Source organism: Salmo salar, chromosome ssa03 (assembly GCF_905237065.1).
Source record: "Salmo salar chromosome ssa03, Ssal_v3.1, whole genome shotgun sequence".
Lineage (NCBI taxonomy): Eukaryota > Metazoa > Chordata > Actinopteri > Salmoniformes > Salmonidae > Salmo > Salmo salar.
The window spans coordinates 32,137,929-32,163,466 of record NC_059444.1 but is presented as its reverse complement, the minus strand read 5'-3'; the positions used below and the strand labels follow the sequence as shown (position 1 = coordinate 32,163,466).

The 25,538-nt window shown below is 41.4% G+C and overlaps 1 protein-coding gene across 2 annotated transcripts in view; it reads left to right on the top strand.

The window, feature by feature from the left end:
- The first annotated feature begins 10,566 nt into the window (after nucleotides 1–10,566).
- LOC106599779 (voltage-dependent R-type calcium channel subunit alpha-1E) overlaps nucleotides 10,567–25,538 on the top strand; it is an 88,862-nt gene continuing 73,890 nt past the window's right edge. For both annotated transcript variants that reach the window (XM_045714728.1, XM_045714727.1), the window contains exons 1-2: nucleotides 10,567–10,992; nucleotides 11,946–12,085. In XM_045714728.1, coding sequence (XP_045570684.1) covers nucleotides 10,876–10,992; nucleotides 11,946–12,085 — 257 coding nt within the window. In that variant the 5' untranslated portion in view covers nucleotides 10,567–10,875. The remainder of the gene's footprint in view (nucleotides 10,993–11,945; nucleotides 12,086–25,538) is intronic.

The window sequence follows — 25,538 nt, the reverse complement described above, 5'->3', positions numbered from 1 at the left end:
AGGCATGATGATGATGAGCTGACATAATGATGAATGCATGATTATTATGCATGAAGTGGATTCAATCTGGAAACAAACTCAAACGTGTTTCTCTGTGCAACTTTGATGATTAGATATTGGATCACGATCGGTTGTTACATTCAACATAGTAAGCCGAGCGGTGTTCATACACGTTCAGTTCACTTGTTTTACCGGAGAGAAATATTGTTTGAAGGTGGTGTTGGCCTCTCCGTTTATCTAGGGGGACTGAAACCTTGACATGATGTGCTTGAAGCGGAGTTGCCCTGGGGGAAAAACGATTTCTGTAGGAAGAGGTTGCTCTATTGTGCAACATGGCTTTTGTTGGCAAAATGAAAAGAACAGAGCAGAAATTCAAGAGAGCTGTGTCGCTATGGAAACAACTGTTAAGATAGAGGAAAAAGGAATGTTTATAGAAATTGACAAATATTTTAGGCCTACCTCTGAGGGTCTTTTTTTGTGCTTTATGTAATGGAGGTTTATGTAAAACAGATAGCTGGATTTAAATATGTATTATTTTTTTTATTTTTTATTTCTCCCTCCTTCTTTCTCGCTCCCCCTCTCTTTCTTTTTCTCTTTATCTCTCTCTCCTTATCTGCACATACAGTATACATCACATACAGTATACCCATAGGGATGGGGGGAGGGAGTGTTTGGATGACGTGGTAGTCATTTTTAAGACCCATCTCCACATCTCCCTCGGTCCCCATTGGGAAGGGAAGGACAGCCGCAGATGGAATGAGAGAGCCTGGTTGCCAAATTAGGTCTCCATCACACTCTGAACTAGTGTTAAAGCCCCTGCGTTCTTCTCCTCTCCCTCAAAAAGGGGGCAGCCCTTCAGGATCTATTTCATGATCTATTTTTATTTCAGACATGATATTCCGATATTAGCACAATGACCTGGATTGGTTAAATGTTTTTAATAGTAGCCTACAAGTTTGTCTTCATTAATACAAATATCTCAATGCTCTCAGTGTGTAGCCTAAAGCTAATACAGTCACCTCCAGAAGTATTGGCACCCTTGATAAAGCATTATTTCATACAGCAAAAAAAATAACTGTATGAAATAATACAAAAAAGGGGGAAATTACATTGAGCTCCAAAAGTATTGGGACAGTGACACATTTTTGGTTGTTTTGGCTCTGTACTCCAGCACTTTCGATTAGAAATGATACAATGAATATGCGGTTAAAGTGCAGACTGTCAGCATTCATTTGAGGGTATTTTCATCCATAGTGGGTGAACCGTTTAGAAATCACCCCCAAGACATGCTAACCTCTCACCATTACAATACCAGTGAAGGTTAGCATTTTGGGGTGGGGTAATGATATTTGTGCGATTGTAACTTTCTCACTCATCATTATTCACGATTCATTCAGGATTATCCTTATTCATGGCAGACTCCAAAATGACACAATACATTATTTACCATTAATTTCTTTTGGGCACAAAATAATCTGAAACACAACCAAAACAAACAGAAAATGCCATCCAACAAATTTGTAGAGTCACAAGCTTGATGTAGTGAACTTTAGGGTATTTTAATCCGTATCAGGTGAACCGCTTAGAAAATTACAGCACTTTTTGTACATACAGTGCATTCTGAAAGTATTCAGACCCCTTCCCCCTTTTCAAATTTTGTTACCTTACAGCCTTACTCTAAAATGGATTAAAAAAATAATAATCCATATCAGTCCACACAAAGTTAGACGCACAAATAAAAGCCAAAGAAAAGTCCAAGGGCCACCGTTGGAGAATTACGGAACTTGGTCGCATCTTCGGGTCTCCAAATCTACAATTGCACGCCACCTGCATGCCAATAGGCTATTTGGAAGCGTTGCCATAAAAAAAAACTTTCTTGAGAGCAACCAACAAATGCAAATGCGTTGGCATTTGGATTGGAACCTGGTGCTATGGTCAGATGAGACGAAAATAAAGCTCCTGGGCCACGCACACACTAGTGGTGAGTTTGGCCACGAAAGAAGGATGCATATGCAGAAAATAACCTCATACCTACTGTAAAATATGGTGGTGGATCGTTTATGTTATGGGGCTGTTTTGCTTCCACTGGTCCTGGGGCCCCTGTTAAGGTGTACATCATCATGAACTCTACCAAGTACCAGGACATTATAGCCAAAAACATGGTTGCCTCTGCTAGGAGTCTGAAACCAGACCACAAGTGGATCTTCCAGCAAGACAATGACCCCAAGCACACATACAAATGTACAAAGAAATGGTTAATTCACCACAAAATCTACATTTTCCAATGTCCATCTCAGTCTCCGGATCTAAACCCCATTGAAAACCTGTTGTTTAAATTGAAGAGCACAGTTGATAAGCGCAGACCGAAGGATATCAAGGATCAGGTAAGATGCTGTATGGAGGAATGGTCTAAGATCCCTCACAATGTGTTCTTCAATCTCATGAAACATTATAGAAAAAGGCTTTTATCCTCGCAAGGGGAGGGTGCACAAAGTATTGAAAATAGGGGTGCCAATATCTTCTGGAGATTTCTTTAGCATTTGACATGGAGTAGGCTACAAGGAGTGCAATGTTAGCTCAAAAGACTGGTACCCAGCTCACTGGACACACCATGTAATTTCAACGTGGAAAATTGGGTAATATTGGGTAATATTTGATCAATGAAATTCCTACCTAATATATTGACAACACAACCAAATATCAACTATCTACTGCTTGGATAGTTAAATCTGAGCCACTGGCTTAATCCTATTATTTTATTTCTTTAACTTGTATTTTTTTGGTTGAGATGCAGATTTGAATCCAACATATCATAAGTTAATAGGCTATTTACCATATTGCAAAAGTGTTACTGAATTGTGTTTGGCTGTCAACGCAAACAAATATCAACGTTTAAAGGAGATGAACTCATCACTATGCTAAGGACCCTGGGACTAAACACCTCTCTCTGCAACTGGATCCTGGACTTCCTGATGGGCTGCCCCCAGGTGGTAAGGGTAGGCAACAACATGTCTGCCACACTGATCCTCAATACTGGGGCCCCTCAGGGGTGTGTACTTAGTCCCCTCCTGTACTCGCTGTTCACCCACGACTGCGTGGCCAAACACAACTCCAACACCATCATTAAGTTTTCTGATGACACAACAGTGGTAGGCCTGATCACCAACAACGATGAGACAGCCTATAGGGAGGAGGTCAGAGAACTGGCAGTGTGGTGCCAGGACAACCATCTCTCCCTCATTGTGAGGAAGACAAAGGAGCTGATCGTGGACTACAGGAAAAGGCGGGCCGAACAGGCACCCATTAACATCGACGGGGCTGTAGTGGAGCGGGTCGAGAGTTTCACGTTCCTTGGTGTCCACATTACCAACAAACTATCATGGTCCAAACACACCAAGACAGTGGTGAAGAGGGCATGACATAACATTTTCCCCCTCAGGAGACTGAAAGGATTTGGCATGGGTCCCCAAATCCTCAAGATGTTCTACAGCTGCACCATCGTAAGCACCCTGACCGGTTGCATCATCACCTGGTATGGAAACTGCTCGGCATCTGATCGTAAGGCGCTTCAGAGGGTAGTGTGTATGGTCCAATACATCACTGGGGCCAAGCTTCCTGCCATCCAGGACCTATATAATAGGCAGTGTCAGAGGAAAGCCCATAAAATTGTCAGAGACTCCAGTCACCCAAGTCATCGATTGTTTTCTCTGCTACCGCACGGGCAAGTGGTACCGGAGCGCCAAGTCCAGGACCAAAAGGCTCCTTAACAGCTTCTACCCCCAAGTCATAAGACTGCTGAACAATTAATCAAATGGCCACCGGACTATTTACATTGACCTCCTTGTTTTGTACACCGCTGCTACTGGCTGTTTATTATCTATGCATAGTCACTTCACCCCTACCTACATGTACAAATTACCTCAACTAACCTGTACTCCTGCACACTGACTCGATACCGCTACCCCCTGTATATAGTCTCGTTATTGTTATTTTGTTGTGTTACTTTTTATTATTTTTTACTTTAGTTTATTTGGTAAATATTTTCTTAACTCTTCTTGAACTGCAAGGGCTTGTATGTAAGCATTTCAAGGTAAGGTCTGCACTTCTTGTATTCGGCACATGTGACAAATAAAGTTGGATTTGATTTGAGATGTTTCTTCTGCTTGGATAGCTCCATCTATGCCACTGACTCTGGCTTTAATTCCAGTTTGTCTACAAATTAATAATTTACATGTTATATTCACGTCTCCATTTCAACCAAAAATGTAAGTTAAAGAAAAGGATCAAATCAAACTTTAAATGCACTTTAAATACAGTTTGATTTGATTTAATCCTATTAGCATGTAAATCTTGGTGGGGCTGTCACATTCTGGCCAGTAAAGGGGTTATTTGTTATTGTAGTTTGGTCAGGACGTGGCAGGGGGTGTTTGTTTTATGTGGTTCGGGGTTTGTTGGGCTATGTGTTTATGTAGAGGGGTGTTTGTTTAGAGTGTTCCGGGGTTTTGGTTAATGTTCTATGTTAGTATATTTCTATGTTCTAGTTTAGTCTTTCTATTTCTATGTTTAGTTGATGGGGTTGATCTTCAATTGGAAGAAGCTGCACTTCATTGCTTCTAATTGAAGGTCTTATTTAAGAGGGGTGTTTTTGTCATGGGATTTGTGGGTAGTTGTCGCCTTGTTTAGTGTCTGAGCACCTGACAGGAATGTTAGTGTCATTCGTTGTGTTTGTATACGTGTTTGGTTTTTCCTTCTTTTAACCAATTAAAGAAGATGAGTATACACGTTCCCTCTGCACCTTGGTCCAATCATTACGACACGTGTTACAGGGGCAAACATTTTTTTTTTTTAGCAAAGCCAATGCACAGTACAACACTAAACAATACATTAATTTCACTGTAACGGTGACAAACGGTGCCCACAAACTGTTAGGGCATACATAAAGATGTCCCAACAGCAGTCCCAACACCTTACTACTGCTACCCCTGGCTATCATCGGAGCCTTTTCTGGCAGCAAAACAGTTCATTCAGCCTAATTCCCTGCCTTTTAAAAAAACATATCTGATATGGCTGACTTGCTTAAACAAATGTGGTTTCTTCTAACAATTGAGGTGTACAAACTATGGCATAAGGGGATGACGAGTGTATAAATGGCAATCCGTAATTTCGATTAAGACATTAATGAGCAAGCTAGGACGGATGTAGTCAATATAACTATTATTCAGCACTTTTGAAATGTACAACGACAGAATTCAGAACATGGGCCGTTCTTACAGTATTCTCCCTGTACACCAAGTCAGAACCGTAAGATAAATAAAGGGGATTATAAGCAGACAATAAAAGCTCTTAAAATATTTGATGATGACATTTCTCTAAAACAGGCTGTAGGCTACATGTGCACCACCAAGTCAGAACAGTAGGCTAAGTTATGAGGGGGAAAGGGACCAAATTATTAGGGTGAGGCACATGGGCTACTAACAGCTTACTACACAACATACACTTAGTATTAATTTCTTAGCTACAGTATACATATCTCCCTGGCATATTACATAATTTATGCAGCAGCATACAAGAGATTTTTCTCAACCTGCTCCAATACAGCCCCGTCAATGAGAATGGGGGCGTGCTCGGTCCTCCTTTAACTGTAGTCTACAATCATCTCCTTAGTCTTGGTTACGTTGAGGGATAGGTTGTTATTCTGGCACCACCCGGCCAGGTCTCTGACCTCCTCTCTATAGGCTGTCTCGTCGTTGTCGGTGATCAGGCCTACCACTGTTGATCTTGTTGGAGTCATGCCTGGTCATGCAGTCATGGGTGAACAGGGAGTACAGGAGGGGACTGAGCATGCACCCTTGAGGAGCTCCAGTGTTGAGGATCAGCATGGCAGATGTGTTGCTACCTACCCTCACCACCTGGGGGCGGCCCGTCAGGAAGTCCAGGATCCAGTTGCAGAGGGAGGTGTTTAGTCCCAGGATCCTTAGCTTAGTGATGAGCTTTGAGGGTACTATGGTGTTGAAATCTGAGCTGTAGTCAATGAATAGCATTCTCAGAATATGTGGACAACTACACATACCTAGGTGTCTGGTTAGACTGTAAACTCTCCTTCCAGACTCACATTAAGCATCTCCAATCCAAAATTAAATCTAGAATTGGCGTCCTATTTCGCAACAAAGCATGCTTCACTCATGCTGCCAAACATACCCTCGTAAAACTGACTATCCTACCGATCCTTGACTTCGGCGATGTAATTTACAAAATAGCCTCCAACACTCTACTCAGCAAACTGGATGCAGTCTATCACAGTGCCATCAGTTTTGTCACCAAAGCCCCATATACTACCCACCATTGCGACCTGTATGCTCTTGTTGGCTGGCCCTCGCTTCATATTCGTCGCCAAACCCACTGGCTCCAGGTAATCTATAAGTCTTTGCTAGGTAAATCCCAACCTTATCTCAGCTCACTGGTCACCATAGCAGCACCCACCCGTAGCATGCACTCCAGCAGGTACATTTCACTGGTCACCCCCAAAGCCAATTCCTACTTTGGCCGCCTTTCCTTCCAGTTCTCTGCTGCCAGTTAATGGAACGAATTGCAAAAATCACTGAAGCTGGAGACTCATATCTCCCTCACTAACTTTAAGCATCAGCTGTCAGAGAAGATTACAGATCATTGCACCTGTACATAGCCCATCTGTAAATAGCCCATCCAACTACCTCATCCCCATATTGTTATTTTTTTCTTCTTCTCCTTTGCACCCCAGTATCTCTACTTGCACATTCATCTTCTGCACATCCATCACTCCAGTGTTTAATTGCTAAATTGTAATTATTTCGCCACTATGGCCTATTTATTGCCTTACCTCCCTCATCTTACCTCATTTGCACACACTGTATATAGACTTTTCTATTGTGCTATTGGCTGTACGTTTGTTTATTCCATATGTAACTCTGTGTTGTTGATTTTGTCACACTGCTTTGCTTTATCTTGGCCAGGTTGCAGTTGTAAATGAGAACTTGTTCTCAACTGACCTATCTGGTTGAATAAAGGTGAAAAAAATATGTTAAAAAAATAAATGACGGGTCGCCACCTCTCCTTCCCTGAATGACTGGTCGCCCCTGTTATATTCTTTAACTTAGATTTTTGGTTGAGATGGAGAGATGAATCCAACATATGTATTATGAACTTGTAGATTCCATTTGAAATCAACCAACGTTTTTTGTTGAATCCTGGGCTGAATTTTAACAATAGCTGTTGATGACTTTCCAAATGCTGAATAGGCTTAAAACGCGTAATTTATGATATACAGTACGATTGATGGTTACATTTAATTTGCTCTGTTAAGTTGAAGGTGCTTCCCGGCCTATAGTTTTTTTTTCTTATAGTGGATATTACTTAGAAGATATTACGTTGTTTTAAGGTTTGTCTATGTTGATAATTGGTTACCATGATGACATAATCCTATGGTAGAAATGTTACACTCGAAACAACAGTTGACTACTTTTTCAAATCCAGTGTATTGTCCATGTAGATTCCACATCACAATGCATTAACAACGTTGATTTAACCAGTTGGTGCCCAGTGGGAGACTAGTGGTTCTATAGAAACCCCTACAGTTCTTGTTGATGGTGTGTTCACCGATGCAATGACTGTCACCTAGTGGTACCAAGGACACACCTCATGTTACGCAGAAAACGTTTTGAAATGCATTTCAGAGAGAGGCCTACAGTATGTGTATCTACCTGTATTTTACTATAGCATAATGCTCACAGATAGGATTCCTAATGTGTTCCTTAAATTTCAACGGCGATTTCAGCCCACCCCTCTACCCACCCCCTTATGAATTATGCTTCATGCTATACATTTAGAACTTACAAGGACCTGCAAATGGTCTGGATAATGGATTTATATAATGCATAGTTCATGTGTATCTTTGGAAAGTGACAATTTTGAGAAAATGTCAGCGTATATCATTGAACGCTGAAAGATGTATTGCCATGGAAACGGAAATATGATTTTTCTATCTTATGATAATTCTCATTGAGATGGGTGTTGAAAATTGCCATACTGAAAGACGTGGGAGGGGGTTGCGTTGCGCAAGCGTGCGGGAGCTTGCGCTGGCAGCGCTTTTAGAGGCAGGTGATCATATTGAAAGATAAGCGTGCGCCTATCAAACCAGTATTATCGCATCAAATGTTTCTCTCTCCAGAAACAATTACATTTCTGATTGATAAGTGGATAAAGGAATGCAAAAATGTGTTAGTACACCAATCGTTTCGGAAAGTTACCAATATCGAATTTGGCTGGACGAGAGGAGATGCTTAAAGTTGTTGGAGACGAGTATTCCATTGTCTAACGAAGATCAACTGGGTTTAGGCTAAACATGCATTCTATAGTGTACGTAACTCAAGTTAATAGTTTTTAGAAAGTCGGTGCATCCAATGATTTTCTTATGTTGAAACTTGCTGGAGCGAGGCTGACAATCACTTTTCACTCGCCTGGACAGATGGGATGATTGATAGGCTATAGATTGAGATATTTTACAATCCGTGTAACTGAATCGTTATACATTGTGGAATTTGTATTAAGACGCCTCACGAATTTTACCTTTTGTAGTTTACTTCAGCATGGAATGACATTACATGTAACTTTTTGAGGGATAATCTTGGTGCTCCAAAAGGTCGTCTCAGGCTGTCAATGGATTGAAAGTGGATCTTTTACTATTTCAATCCATTAGATTTTTCATGCTTTGATATACAAGAAAACAACATTTAGCAAGGCTGATCAGCGTTTTTTCTTCCATAGAATGGCTCGGTTCGGAGAAGAGGTTCATATGGCGATGGATTCTCGAGACTCCGGGGACCCGGAGCGCGGGGAGGACGGCGGGGACACGGCTTCAGGTACAGGGTCAGGGACAGGGTCAGGGACGCTGAAACAAACCAAAGCAGCGAGGGCGCGCACCATGGCTCTTTACAACCCTATACCTCACCGGCAGAACTGCCTCACCGTCAACAGGTCACTCTTTATATTCGCCGAGGACAATTTCATTCGGAAAACTGCCAAGAGGATCATAGAATGGCCATATCCTTCCTTATACTTTAAATACTCACTATAAAGCTTACCTCCTGAATATCACAGCACCTAAGAGTAGTTTTCCGTTGTCTAAAAGTTAGCGCTACATTGACTATAGTGCAGTTCAGTACCATGGAAAGCACCATACTTATCTAGTGCGCTATTCTACACGTTTCACTATTGGAATTTAGTGAATTTAGTTGAAGGTTATGTTATGTATTGGCTGTCCTCAGTCATCACTGTAGTTCTTTAGATTTGATTGGACTGTTACTAGGCCCCCTGCAATCTTTTATTTGATGAGGCACAGCACATTTGTCTATAAGTCCAATGTTACTGTCTGTGTGTCAATCTATCATTTTCCATTTTTCATGACTACTTTAAATAGGTGGTCTACCTTCTGTACCTTTATCCATCTCCCTCAAACCCATAGTTGTACCTATTGTGCAATAAAATGCTGTGGGAATGTGAGCTGGTTGTGCTCACTGAAATGAACAGGCCTAGGTTGTAGGCATATCTCTGCTGCCTTGGTGCATGATGGAATATAAACAAGAGTAGGAGTCAGGACAAATGCATTATTCTTTTCACTTTTGTGTTTTGCGACATGAATATCTGTCCTTGTCGGTCATTGCAGATACTTTTGCTGTATGAAACTGGCTGAAATTAAGATCCTACATCTGTACTAATACGTTTTATATTCTAGCCATACAGATATTGCATTGATTCCATAATGCAATACACTGCTCTTTTGAGTATCGTCATACACATACATTGTGTCACTCTCCTGCTTGCTGTTATCTAACCACCATCCTAGTTGTTGTGTGGCTGTGGGACCTGAGTGGTCAAGGCAAGTTGAACGCAAAGGGTTGAAGGTATACGGCTCGAGACTGTGAGTGTTCAGGACCAGATAGTATTTTATTTTCTGCACTTGATTGAGCTTTTGTGAGGCAATGGACCTAATATAATCGTCGCCAAAGTGCACATGGTGTACACATGGCACTTCCAGGCAGGTTCAATCAAACGCTTAAAATATTTGAAAGAAAACAATACTTTGTGAGCCCAGGTCTGGTAGTTTGTGGTGAATATTAATTCAAGTGACTGTGAGTGACTAATGGGAGTCATGAATCTGCAGAGTATTATTTTGTTCTCTGGATTGGCTATTTTTAAATAGTTTGTGTCGTGCTGACATGATGTGGACTCATTCACAGTAGCTCCCAGAGGCCCCCGCCACATCCTACCTCAGTGACACCATTTTCACTCAAGGCTAGAAATTAATAATGATGGAGCGAGTGTTCCATGTGGCGCCGCTTACGATAGCCAAGACAACCACAGTCTCTCATACACACACACACACACACCCACACACACACACATGCACACACACACACACACACAGGCACATACACACAGCTATGCAGCAGCAAGTCTGTGGGTATCACATTTCACATCCAACAGGTCCCTCAAAGAGTTGTCCTGTGGGAAGAGGCTGTCAGTCCAAAGTGACTTTTGAGCACACTCAAATAACTGTTATTGTCATGTTGCCATGGATACTGTATTATCTCTGACTGCTTTGTTTCAATACCATTCTCTATATCAACCATTCCATTGTCCATCATCTGATAATCCATCCATCCAGTTTTCATTTTACTGGAACTACCAACATCCACAGCCGTAGAAGTATAACAGATTCCATTGTAATGATAAGCCCCCTCCCCACAACACCAATATAATTAGCATTATCACTATGACCTGTTTGTCAAATGATTGTTGTGTACTGTATATGATGTGTAAAAAAGCCCTTTCCTTAACCTTATGGCCCTTACACCGTTTGAGTGGGTGATCCTGGCAACCATCACGGCCAACTGCATCGTTCTGGCCCTGGAGCAACATCTTCCTGGGGAGGACAAGACTCCCATGGCCAAAAGACTGGTGAGACTACAGGCCCTGATTGGTTTTTATTAGACTTTTAGGCTGCATCTCAAATGACCCCCTATTCACTATAGTGTTTTAACGTACAGTAAATGGGTTACAGAGTTAAATGAGACAGAGTTAATTTCATTAAGAATTATCTACAGATGTTATTTACAAGAGAGTCATTGTATTACATTGCAATTCATGTGACTGAGAACTACTACAATTTTTATTTTGTAGGCCTATTGGCTAAAAGACTGTAAGTTTACCTACCTTTCTTTTACTGTTTTGTACAGTCTAAAGTGGCCAGCAAACCCCCTCGCCCTCAGAACAGCCTCAATTAGTGGACTCTACAAGGTGTCGAAAGCGTTCCACAGGGATGCTGGCCCATGTTGACTCCAATCCTTTCCACAGTTGTGTCAAGTTGGCTGGATGTCCTTTGGGGGGTGGACCATACTTGATACACACGGGAAACTGTTGAGCATGAAAAACCCAGCGGTGTGCAGTTGTTGACACAAACCGGTGCACCTGGCACCTACTACCATACCCTGTTCAAAGGCACTTAAATATTTTATTTTGCACATTCACCCTTTGAATGGCACACATACACAATCCATGTCTCAATTGTCTCAAGGCTTGAAAAGCCTTCTTTAACCTGTCACCTCCCTTTCATCTACACTGGTTGAAGTGGATTTAACAAGTGACATCAATAAGAGATCATAGCTTTCACCTGGTCAGTCTATGTCATGGAAAGAGCAGGTGTTCATAATGTTTTGTACACTCAGTGTATAATAGTGCACACATTTTTGACCATGGTCCATATGTCACTATATACAGATTTTGTCGCTGAGAATTTTCCTGAGGAAATGAAAGTGGTAGTGTGTTTAAAAAAGGCTTCTAAAGTTTTTAATTTCCATTTTGAAATTTCAGACAGATATCCTAATCTATCCATGTTGTCTCTTCCTCTACAGGAGTGTACTGAGCCTTACTTCATCGGGATCTTCTGCTTTGAGTTTGGAATCAAGCTGGTGGCACTGGGCTTTGTGTTCCATAAAGGCTCCTACCTGAGGAATGGATGGAATATCATGGACTTCATCGTCGTGGTCAGCGGGTGAGTTACAACTAGTGAAATATGGATTGCTTTACGTATGTGTGTGAAATTTGGACTAATAGTTCAAAGAAAAGAAGCTCCTGCACGAATATGACTTGTTTATTTTGTGCCAAGGTTTTGGGTTTAAGGCCTAAATTAGAACATTTTCTTTGAGTTCAATGGGTGAGTGGCAGCATGGGCCGCTTTCCTCTCTTTTCTGTGACCTCCAAAGCTATGGCTGTGTGGGTGTCCAGTGGTTTGTTGTGGACTGTATTGCAAACATGTCCATATGGATCTAGTCTATGGCAGTTAGGCAGTGACTATTACAGTAATGACTATACATTGTGTGCGTTGGGCTTCAGTCAGTGTTTGTACTTAGATGTACTGTATATGAGGATGGATCCATATTTCCAAACCTTGGACATATAAAACGTAGTCTGAAACATACCGTAAGTCATCAATTGGTGAAGAAATCTTATTCAATTGCCTTGATACAGTGTAGCTATGGATACCTGCTCATGTCATGACTTGTGTTGGTTAGATAGCTGTTCATCATTACGAAATGAAAATGTGTAACAACTAACATGTGTGTTTATGCATAACTAGGGGAAGTGTGTACTCCCCTTGCACAGTGTGGCCAGCAGATAGGTGGGTGGATAAGTGGATTGGCTGTTGTGTCGAAAACCTGTTTTGCCCCCAGGACCTGTAAATGTATTCCTGAAGAAGATTTTATGCAAGAAAAGGAGAGAGAGGCGGGATAGAGAGAGAGAAAGAGAGGCAGACAGAGCGAGAGAGACACAGAGACCGTTCTTTTGTTCCCCCAGGAATGGGTTAATTTATGCTTTATGTTTACTTATTCATAATGCTTTAAGTCAATATTATTGGCATCCATATTCGTTCAGTTCTGTTGTATGGAGGGAGAAGCAGCATACAGCATACAGTATTCAGGGAATATAGCTGTTGGCATATTGACATCAAAGCTCACCCCAACGCCCACATCTATCTCTTTCTCTCTCCACTTTCTCTTACTGAATGTACTTACATAAAAGCCCAGCTAACAACAAACGTTCCCACAACTTAAGAGAACGTTCCCTTAAGAGTTTCATTAGGTCATTAACTAATGTTTTCATAGGAATGTTCCTGTGATTTGCAAGGAATGTTTCCAAGAGAGCGTTCCCTTAATATCAAATATAATTTATCAAGAACGTGGTTACCGTGTTCTCAGAACTTAAGATATGACTGTTCTAGAAACGTTAAATGAGAGCCTTGCAAGAACATTAACCTCTACAGGATCGGTAGGTCGGGATGGTTGAGCTAACGTAGGCTAATATGATTAGCATGAGGTTGTAAGAAACAAGACAATTTCCCAGGACATAGACATATCTGATATTGTCAGAAAGATTAAATTCTTGTTAATCTAACTACACTGTCCAATTTACAGTAGCTATTACATTGAACTAATACCATGCTATTGTTTGAGGAGAGTTTACAGTTATGAACTTTGAAAGTTATTAATAAACCAATTAGGCACATTTGGGCAGTCTTGAGACAAAAGTTTGAACAGAAATGCAATGGTTCATTGGATCAGTCTAAAACTTTGCACATACACTGCTGCCATCTAGTGGCCAAAATCTAAATCACACCTGGGCTGGAATAATACATTATGGCCTTTATCTTGCATTTTAAAAAATGATGGTACAAAAAAAGACAAAACAATGCGTGTTTTTTTCTTTGTATCTTTTACCAGATCTAATGTGTTATATTCTCCAACATTCATTTCACATTTCCCCAAACTTCAAAGTGTTTCCTTTCAAATGGTATCAATAATATGCATATCCTTGCTTCAGGTCCTGAGCTACAGGCAGTTAAAATTGAAAAAAAGGGGCGGATCCTTAAGAGGTTTAATGCATCCAATTTTCTGTGGGTTAGGAGAATATTCCATCAACATCCCACCAACAAACACAGAACATGGTTGCTATGTTCTCATAACATAAGATAATAATGTTCTAGATACGTTTCATGAGAACGTGTCAAAAACATTAATGTGTCCAGTTTTCTGTGGGTTAGGAGAATATTCCATCAAACATACACAGAAAATGGTTAGAAAACAGACAGTGTTTTTAACACAAACATTGTTTTTAACATACAGTGAGTGTATAAAACATTAGGAATACCTTCCTAATATTGAGTTGCACCCTCTTTTGCCCTCAAAACAGCCTCAATTTGTTGGGACATGAACTCTACAAGGTGTCGAAAGCGTTCCACAGGGATGCTGGTCCGTTTTGACTTGTCCGTTTTGACTGTTTTCCCAAATTTGTGTCAAGTTGGCTGGATGTCTTTTGGGTGGTGGACCATTCTTTACACACACGGGAAACTGTTGAGCATGAAAAACCCAACAGAGTTGCAGTTCTTGACACACTGAAACCAGTGCGCCTGGCACCTACTACTATACCCCATTCAAAAGCACTTAAATATTTTGTCTTGCTCATTCACCCTCTGAATGGCACACATACACAATCCATGTCTCAATTGTCTCAAGGCTTAAAAATCTTTTTTCTTTACCTTCTTTTGGATTTCACACATTTCTGGAACTTCGGCCAAAATTCAAGAAATGTGTGAAAGAGGCAGCCAAAGTTCCACAAATGTGTGAAAGAGGACAACTATATACACATTATGTCCATATAAACAAGTCTGATAAATACAATCTAGAACAGCAAATAATGACATTATCATCTATTGCTAAGAATGTGAGAGTAGGATGATTCCCCTAGCAGGTCTGGAACCCAGGCCATCAGCACAATGATGAACACCCTAACCACTGTCCCAATAAGAGAGATCTCTAGGGCATGTGCTTATTGGGCTAGTATAGTTTAAGGTTAATATGCCCCAACCAACATTAGACATCTATACAGAAATCCCTTAAATTGTTCAAGTAAGTAAAAATCAATGATGAGAGAATAGTCCATTTAACTGATAACTGACATGGACATGGTGGAGTAGCAGGAAGATAATTTACAAACCCTAAACCTCAACTAAATCTTGTAATGAATAATGTGGTAATTGAGCAAGTTGAGGAGACTAAACTGCTTGGAGTAACCCTAGATTGTAAACCATTATGGTCAAAACATATTGATAAAACAGTAGCTAGGATGGGGAGAGGTCTGTCCATAATAAAGTGTAGCTCTGCATTTTTAAGAGCACTATCAACAAGGCAGGTCCTACAGGCCCTAGTTTTGTCGCACCTGGACTTCTGTTCAGTCGTGTGGTCAGGTGCCACCAATAGGGACTTAGGAAAATTGCAATTGGCTCAGAACAGGGCAGCACGGCTGGCCGTTGGATGTACACAGAGAGCTAATGTTAATAATATGCATGTCAATCTCTCCTGGCCCCAAGTGGAGGAGAGATTGACTTCATCACTACTTGTATTTATGAGAGGTATTGGAATGTTGAATGCACCGAGCTGTCTCACTAAACTACTGGCACACAGCTCGGACACCCATGCATACCCCACAAGACATGCCACCAGAGGTCTCTTCACAGTCCCCAAGTCCAGAACAGACAATGGGAGGCGCACAGTACTACATAGAGCCATGACTACATGGAACTCTATTCCACATCAAGTAACTCATGCAAGCAGTAAAATTAGATTTAAACAAACAGATAAAAATACACCTTATGGAACAGCAGGGACTGTGAAGCAACACCAACATAGGCACAGGCACATGATAACATACGCACTATACACACACGTACACATGGATTATGTGTTGTAGATATGTGGTAGTAGAGTAGGGGCCTGAGGGCACACACTTAATATGTTGTGAAATCTGTTGTAAATCTATTGTAATATTTTCTTAAAACTGCCTTAATTTTGCTGGACCCCAGGAAAAATAGCTGCTGCTTTGGCATCCATAATAAATACAATACAAATGCCATGAACCAGGAGGTAGTGAGTTCAAATCCCAGGTGAAGAAATGTTGAATAATAATTACTGTATAAATGAACATGCACAATGCAATATTGTGTGTAAAATCTGTAAGTTAAAAACACTGTATATTAAAAGCAGTGTGTGAGTAGGGCTGTAGTGTTCATTAAATTTAGTTAACCAGTAATTGTCAAGCAAATAACTGCCGGTCTCACAGTAATTGACTTTTAAATAACATAAACACATTTAGAATCTCCTGGCTTCCACGCCTAGGTTACCATCCACTGATGCAGACCTTTGGAACATCTACATTTTAAAACATCTAATAAATGTATTTAATATAGCCTCACAAGTAGAATATATCATTCACAAGAGAGAGGCTAATTTTGCCACCCATCAGACTATTTTTGATTTAATATTGTGTTTACATATACTAAATAATATATGTGTGAAATTTGTTTTGATTTAGAATGGTCCATTATCATGCACCTGTCTCGAAAAACAGCGGCAGGGGAAAAAAAATACATGTCATCTATGCACTTAAATAGCAAATGGAGGACGCTTTTCCCGTGGTTCATTTTCATGCCAGCCAGTTATGCCATACTCCTGTTGTAAAGAGAAGCAATGTGTTTTATATTAGGAAAGTTGAGAAATAAATATAGTAGGCCTAGCCTATAGAAAGCTGATGGAATCCTCCTCGTTTTAATAGAGGCCATCACTCTGTTTTATAACGCAATTGCATAGCCTTGTCACAAGTATCTTCGTCTTCTGACGATAATGCGAAATCGTCATCGGAAAAGGTAGACCAATACGCAGCAGGTGTGCAGTTGTTCATTTTGAACATTTAATTAAATCAACACGAATACAAAAACAACAAACAAAACGAACGATAAACTGACAGTCTCAACACAGAACAATCACCCACAAATCACACACACAAACACACCCTAATATATGGGACTCTCAATCAAAGGCAGATAGACAACACCTGCCTTCAACTGAGAGTCCCAACCCCAATTAACCAAACATAGAAACACACACACCAGACTAACCATAGAATACAAACACATAGACCATCAACCAAAAACCCGGAAATACTAAATCAAACACCCTTTACACAAACACACCACCCCGAACCACATAAAACAAATACCCTCTGCCACGTCCTGACCAAACTACAAAAACAATTAACCTTATACTGGCCAGGACGTGACAGTACCCCCCCCTTAAAGGTGCTACCCCAGAAGCACCTTAACAAAAAATAACCCCAAGCAACACCAAAAAAAAATCCCCTTTTCTAAAGGGAGGGAAGGGAGGGTGGCTTCCGTCAACGACGGCACTGCACTGTGCTACACCCCCCCTCCCCAACCCACCTATTTCTGGAGGTGGCTCCGGCTCAGGCCGTTCCAGGCTGTCGGGGCTTTCTGGCAGCTCGGGACAGTCTGGGCAGTCTGGCAGCTCGGGACAGTCTGGCAACTCGGGGCAGTCTGGCAACTCGGGACAGTCTGGGCAGTCTGGCAACTCGGGACAGTATGGGCAGTCTGGCAACTCGGGACAGTCTGGGCAGTCTGGCAACTCGGGACAGTCTGGCAACTCTGGTGACGACTGTTGACTGGCGGGCAGCTCTGGTGACGACTGTTGACTGGCGGGCAGCTCTGGTGACGACTGTTGACTGGCGGGCAGCTCTGGTGACGACTGTTGACTGGCGGGCAGCTCTGGTGACGACTGTTGACTGGCGGGCAGCTCTGGTGACGACTGTTGACTGGCGGGCAGCTCTGGTGACGACTGTTGACTGGCGGGCAGCTCTGGTGACTGTTGACTGGCGTGGCTGGGTTGACGCACTTGTAGCCTGGTGCGTGGTGCTGGTACTGGGCTTACCAGATTATGTACACGCACCTCCAGGCTAGTGCGGGAGCGGGAACAGGACGAGTCGGACTGGGTTGACGCACTTCCGGGTCCGCACGAGAGACAGGAGCTGGAAACCCAGGGCTATGGAGGCGCACAGTCGGTCTCGATCTTACCTCCTGCACAACCCGTCTTGGCTGGATGGAACTAGTAGCCCTGTACGAGCGGGGTGCTCGTACAGGGCAGACTGGGCTGTGCAGGGGCCTGATGGTAGCCGTGCGTGAGCGGGAGTTGGGTAGCCTGGTCCTCGGAGGCGTACCGGCGACCAGATGCGCTGCGCAGGCATCCTCCTACCAGGCTGGATGCCCGCTCTAGCACGGCACCTGCGAGGGGCTGGAATAACGCGCACCGGACTGTGCGTGCGTATGGGTGAAATAGTGCGCTCCTCAGCGAAACATAGCGCTCTCCACCCCATACGCTCCTCCATATAACCATGGGTAGCTGGCTTCCGGCTCTTCTTACGCCTAGCCAAACTACCCGTGTGCCCCCCCAAAAAAAATTCTTGGGGGTGCCTCTCGTGCTTCTCCCTCAGCGCGTACTTGGCCTCGTACCTCCGCCTCTCTGCCTTGGCTGCCTCAATTTCCCACTGCGGGCGGCGATAATCCTCAGCCTGGTGCCAAGGTCCAGCCCCGTCCAGAACTTCCTCCCAGGTCCACTTCTCCCGCCAGTCCAACTCGAATTCCCTCTGCTCCTTCTTCTGCTGCTTGGTCCTTGAGTGGTGGGTGATTCTGTCACAAGTATCTTCGTCTTCTGACGATAATGTGAAATCGTCATCGGAAAAGGTAGACCAATACGCAGCAGGTGTGCAGTTGTTCATTTTGAACATTTAATTAAATCAACACGAATACAAAAACAACAACACGAACGATAAACTGACAGTCTGCAAAGCATAGGCTCAACACAGAACAATCACCCACAAATCACACACACAAACACACCCTAATATATGGGACTCTCAATCAAAGGCAGATAGACAACACCTGCCTTCAACTGAGAGTCCCAACCCCAATTAACCAAACATAGAAACACACACACCAGACTAACCATAGAATACAAACACATAGACCATCAACCAAAAACCCGGAAATACTAAATCAAACACCCTTTACACAAACACACCACCCCGAACCACATAAAACAAATACCCTCTGCCACGTCCTGACCAAACTACAAAAACAATTAACCTTATACTGGCCAGGACGTGACAAGCCTATAGAAATGTTGCGCAACATGAGCTCATAGGCTCTCATGAAGTGTTTGATTAGATTTTATGATGACATTTGCATTGATGTCAGAATGATTAGAGGGACAATAGAGTGCTGAGTACCAGGCAGTTAACACGTTTGGTAGGCTACTAATGACCATCAGCAGGATCAGAGCTTGGAGAAGCCTAATTACTGTAACTAAACAGTCACGTGGAATATGACTGCCGTGGCGGTAATACGGTCACCATAACAGCCCTACTGTATGTGTGTGTATCACTGACCGTGTCAACAGACAAAAAGAGCTTTGACTGAATCAGTGGTTCACCAATCAGGGCCTTAATGGGCTTGGCAACAGTAACAAGGCGTAATGTGTAATGAATTTTTGTTGTTGTTCTGAGAACGTTTCTTTGGAACCATTCTTGCAACGTCCCCATGAAATGTGTCTAGAACATGAATATCTTTTTACATTCTGAGAACATGTCAACCATGTTCTGTGTATGTTTGATGTGACTTTGATGGAATATTCGCATAACCCTCAGAAAACTGGACACAGGAATGTTCTTGCAACGTTCTCATGAAATGTGTTTAGAACATTAATATCTAACATTGTGAGAACATGGCAACCAACAGGTCAATCTCAACAGCTGTTCTTTCACCATTTAGTGTTGGAAGAATAGATGCCCATTGCTGGAAGAATCCAAAACAGAGGCTCTACTTAGATTCAAAATATATCTTATTCATTTTGGGCACCGATTCAGGCTTAGAAAATGTATGCCTTTCCGACGCACTTCTCAGCAGTTGATATTCAGACTTACCTTATGCAGGTGCGTAACGGACACCTTGCGCGTGCTGAATAAATGTAATACAACCGCTGATAACCCTCCCACTTCCTGGCTAACAGAATTTCTCATGGAGTTTTCATTCATTGGGTTTTCAGTACATTTATCTAAAGCCCTACCTTTAAAATTGGTGCAACTTTAATTAGAATTTTCTCGACAGACTCACAAGAAGAGTGGTCACCAAACATTTCTGAGTCAAGATTACTTTCTGAGTTTTTTCAAAACATTATTTAAAAAACGTAAGCCTATGCAACATTAACCAATTAACAGTTCTGTAGCAATTATTTTTAGCAATAGGTTTGTGCCGTGGGCTATAAGCCCAAAACATTATCACTGCATATTGGCTATGCTTGAATTGCCCTACCAATGTTGTTCTTCTCAGACAATTTTGAAATTCTATTGAAAAAATGTAGATACAGTATATGATCACACTAGTAATAGATCATTTGTTGTATTACTTGTGAGGCACAGCTGAGTGAGCATAATATTTTTTTGTGGCCTGATGGCCTGCATCTCATGGTCAGTCTGAGGGGAGGGAGGGAGCAGCTGTGAGGCTGCCGCTCACTTGACTCACCGTCCCTCTGCTCTCCCTCCCTTCACTGAGAAAAGGGGACAGTCTTCCAGCTGATGGCGAAACTCAAGTTGCACTGCATTATTTCTGCCTCATGCACCAATTCATGTTGTTACTCTTATTACCAGAGAAAGTGAAATATTCCTCAATATAAAAAATACACAAGCTGCTAATAATAACAACACAAGCTTACTGAAACACTTTGCAATACTCATTCATTGCAGCTGCAATGCTGGTTGTAGCATGAGTGGACGTAGGGAGAACGCACATTTTATGGCTTATAAAACTGTTGAACATAGTGTTGACAGTGCTGAATAACAACTTGAATAATTTACTCATAAAAACAGCAGCTCTTTGCTGTATTCGTTGCGTCTATTTCTAGTCATGGTTTTAAAAGTTTCGAAATCTCACAGTATAAACTTTGCTGTGCGTTTGAGGCTTCTTTTTAGTCTATGGCTCGAGGAAACTGTGCAGACAAGGTGACCTGAGTTATCTATTTGGGCAGCGGTCGGCCTATGGGGGCACTTAACTTGCTGTCTAGACCTGCCGGGGAGGCAAAGTTCTACCTTCATACACATGAAATGGTTGAAAATGGGAAGACTTTGCCTTCCCGGTGTGAGGGCTGCTGAATCAAGTGCCACTACAGTACCACCAAAAGTGAAAAACGAATAAAAAAAAATGTAACGCAAGGCTTTATTGTTGTTTTGTTTTACAGAAATGCAACTGACCGTTTGGTGACCACTGGACTAGAATATATGAGAGAACTGTTCAGAATATTAGGGATCAATGGAAGAAAGCCATGTATACACACATATTCACCTCCTTTTCAATACCAATTGCTAGATTTAAAAACCTCTTAAGTATCAGACCCTTTTTTTTCAATTTTCGATCTAAAATGACATACCCATATCTAACTGCCTGTAGCTCAGGCCCTGAAGCAAGGAAAGGAAACACTTTGAAGCTTGTGGAAATGTGAAAGGAATGTAGGAGAATATAACACATTAGATCTGGTAGAAGATAATACAAAGAAAAAACCAACTGTTTAAAAAAAAAAATTGTACCATTATCTTTGAAATGCAAGAGAATAACCATAACGTATCATTCCAGTCCAGGTGCAATTTAGATTTTGGCCACTAGATGGCAGCAGTGTATGTGCAACGTTTTAGACTGATACAATGAACCCTTGCATTTCTGTTCAAAATGTTGTATCAAGACTGCCCAAATGTGCCTAATTTGTTTATTAATCGCTTTTCATGTTCAAAACTGTGCACTCTCCTCAAACAATAGCATGGTATTCTTTCACTGTAATAGCTACTATAAATTGAACAGTGCAGTTAGATTACAAGAATTTAAGCTTTGTGCCAATATCAGATATGTCTATGTCCTGGGAAATGTTCTTGTTACTTACAACCTCATGATAATCGTATTAGCCTATGTTAGCTCAACTGTCCCGCAGGGGACCCACCGATCCTGAAGAAGTTTTAAAAATACTCTGATCTTGCATATTATTTAGGGTTAGGTAACTATTTCTGAATAATAAAAAAATGCCATATTCAATTGTTCAATCCATGAAATATTGGAAGGTGAGAAAAGTGTAGGGGTTGAACAGTAGTCCTATAAATCTACCCAAGTAATCCTCACTAATCATAGAACTGTAATGACAACGGTCCAGTCGCGTGAACCGTATGAATGAATGTGGGTGTAAGTGATGGTGGCTACCGACAGTGTCTAATATTTAACACGATGCAAATTATAAAAAATACAGTGAAAAGGGCATATAATTAAAACATTCTAGAAATCACAAATCAACTCGGTAGGTTTGGCGCTATACTGTCACTTGCTTATGGCTACAGAAGCCTATAGCTTGAGTGTCAAATTTGATTCCTGCAAGTTATAAGGCCAGCATTTCATAAACTTCACTGTGGAAAATGTGATATGTTGATATGCTTAAGTTTTCTAACATATGACTGGTTTCACATTTGTCTGCAGCGATCTAGGTAAAATAGATCGAAAACAATTGTCATTTATATTTACAATCCATTTATCCAAACAGCTTACTCATTTACCTAGCTTTTATCAATAGCTCCTATCAATTTGTAAATTACAGTGCATGGAGAATGGTGTTATTTCTATCGTTGAAAAGAAAGTAGAGGTCAGAGGTCAGAATACAGCATATATGTAGACACACCTCCCCCACACCTTCATTTCTATGATCTCTACCCCAAACGAATAGTGGGTGACTAGCATGCTATTCTCATGCTTAAGTTCAAGGTCATAATATGCGTAGAGAGAAAAGTGCATAAAAAGGGAATTTTACGTTCCATCTAGTCATGCTTAACTCGGGTTGAAATCCCCCCCCCTTTTATCAGAGTCATCAGTGGGCGGGGTCACGGCAGGGCAGACAGACCACTCCATGTCCGTACAGTCTCTGTATTCAAGTGTTACGAGGACAGACACAGTATGGTCACTGTCTGGCACGGTTATTGAGTACATAGAGGCGTGGTGTTTACAGAGTAAATCCTTTTTTTTCTGAGGCGATAATGATTCGAGGACAGAACATCCATTCTGTTCTTGTTGGAAAGAAAAAGGTTGATGATCGATCTGTACCACAGAGCCGGCCCATTACTGTACAGTAGCTCTCCTGCTGGCTGGTCAGAAAAGTATGTGTGTGTGTGTGTGTGTGTGTGTGTGTGTGTGTGTGTGTGTGTGTGTGTGTGTGTGTGTGTGTGTGTGTGTGTGTGTGTGCGTGACAGAGAGAGTTGTAAATGCAATATGCCTATGGAGGTCAGGTCAGGACCTGGGTGAATCAAAGCTATTTAATTCCAATGCTTCATCCCCTGACAAGTGTCACTATTTCAAATGGAAGATGTGTCATGCCATTTCCTGCTACTCATAGTCAGTATATTGCATGCTACGTACTGTATATTCTTGGGTAGTAGTAATCAACTGATTAGTCAATCAATCAAATAAATATTTGACAGAATATTTCACTAGAAAAATATTAAATCAGGTGTGTTAGCAATATTGAAGAATTAATCAGGTGAGGAAGTTGGACTGATCTCGTGACCCAGAAAATATTCTAAAAGGTCACTGCAGCTGGGTGGTTTGAAAATCAAACTCTCCTTCTCCTATTACAATTCAATTCATTTGAACAAAATCTGTCACTTATAATGTTTTCCACATCCTTTTGCCCAGCATGGATTCACACACGGACACATCTGGAACCTGTAATACTGATGACCTGCTTTCTACTGCACTTATCTGACACACTTTCTGTTTGGAAGCATATTCCCCCTCTCCCCTCCTCTCCACCCATTCCCTCCCCTAACCAGCTAGGAAGTAAGTCAGACTTAAAAGAAACAGCACACGTGTCACGGCGGCAGCCGGATGGGAATTGAAACAAGGCCAGTGGGCCAGCAGCTGGCAGCTTTCATTTCATCTGAAAATAATCAAATCGCTGGAACCTAATCTACAGGGACTCAGATCTCAATTAAGAATTCTTAATTTTGATGGGGAGAGTGTGTAGAAAAATCCAGCACTAGTCCATCGTACACCAAAAAACGATTTGATTTGCTGGGATATTGAATAGGGTCAATTACAGTAGCTCCCCTGGCAACAAGTTTGGTATGTCATTTTTGATTAGCATATCCCAGGTGAATTTAATTGCATATGTTGGTATTCCAATTATGCTTTAGTACTGTAACAAATCAAACATTATTTATAGAGCACGTATCTTACATGGGATTGCATTTCAAAGTGCTTAACAAAAGAGAATAATAAAAGGTGAGACATTTAAATAGTAAAACAACAATAAAATAGCAGTGGACATGAAATAAAAGCCCCCTAAGTAAAAGATTGACTAAAAAGGTGGGTCTTAAGATCTTTCTTAAACATTTCTACAGTTTCTGAGGCCCTAAGATGCTCCATCAGGCTGTTCCAGAGGCCAGGACTATAGTGGCTTAAGGCAACCTCACCAAACACTTTTATTCTGACCTTTGCCAGAGGATCTGAGGAACTGACCAGGCACATATCTTAAAAGCATATCAGACATGTATTCGAGTGCAAGGCCACAAAGTGCTTTAAAAAGCAATAAAGCAATTTTTAAATCAATTCTGAAACTAACAGGAAACCAATACAGGGACTTTAAAATAGATGTTACGTGTGCTCTCCTTCTGGTCTTCGTTAGCAGACATGCTGCTGCATTCTGAATTAGTTGGACAACTGGATAGCTACATTATATGCACCTATACAGAGGTGGGGTTTCCAGCTCCAAGGATTTTAAATTGCAACCCTCTTATCACTACTCAATTTCTCTATACTCAGTAAAATGCTGGGTTGTTTCGATGACCCAATTTCTGGGTTGCAGGCATTGGGTCACTTAGTTGGGTTGTTTTCTTTAAAAAGAGCAAGGTTGGGTTGTTGATGCAGGGTTATTGATGCTAGGTTGTTGAGATATGACCCAGCGGGTCAGATCAGAAGACTTGAGGCGTGGCTTAGTAGGCTGTGGCTTTCAGATAGATATAGTTGGTCATATCCCAGTGTTGGGATAGTTACCACTTGTTACAATATATAAATAACAGTGGTGTAAAGCACTTAAGTCAAAATATTTTAAAGCAGGGGTTCTTAAACTTTTTCAGCCTGGGACCCAAATGAGAAATTATGTGTTTTCCTGGGACCCAAGTTTAGGAAAATATACAACTATACATAAATATTGGTACATTTTATTGCCCTTATACCTAAAATAAATGCAATATAGACAAAAACAAATAACAATGAAATTAAATATCCATATAAATATCTATTTATTTTTATTTCCCCCCATTAAAAACACTCTTACATAACTGTCTAGGTTGGAACTGTTGCTGTTAAAATACAATAAATTATTTTCATTCTGAACTGGAATAAACTGATTGATCACATCACACAGATGAATAACAGAACACACACACATGCTTTTTGATTGTGCAACCCTACTGTAAGTAACAGTACAGATGGAAAATGATCAGGCCTACTGTATATCTTACTGTAG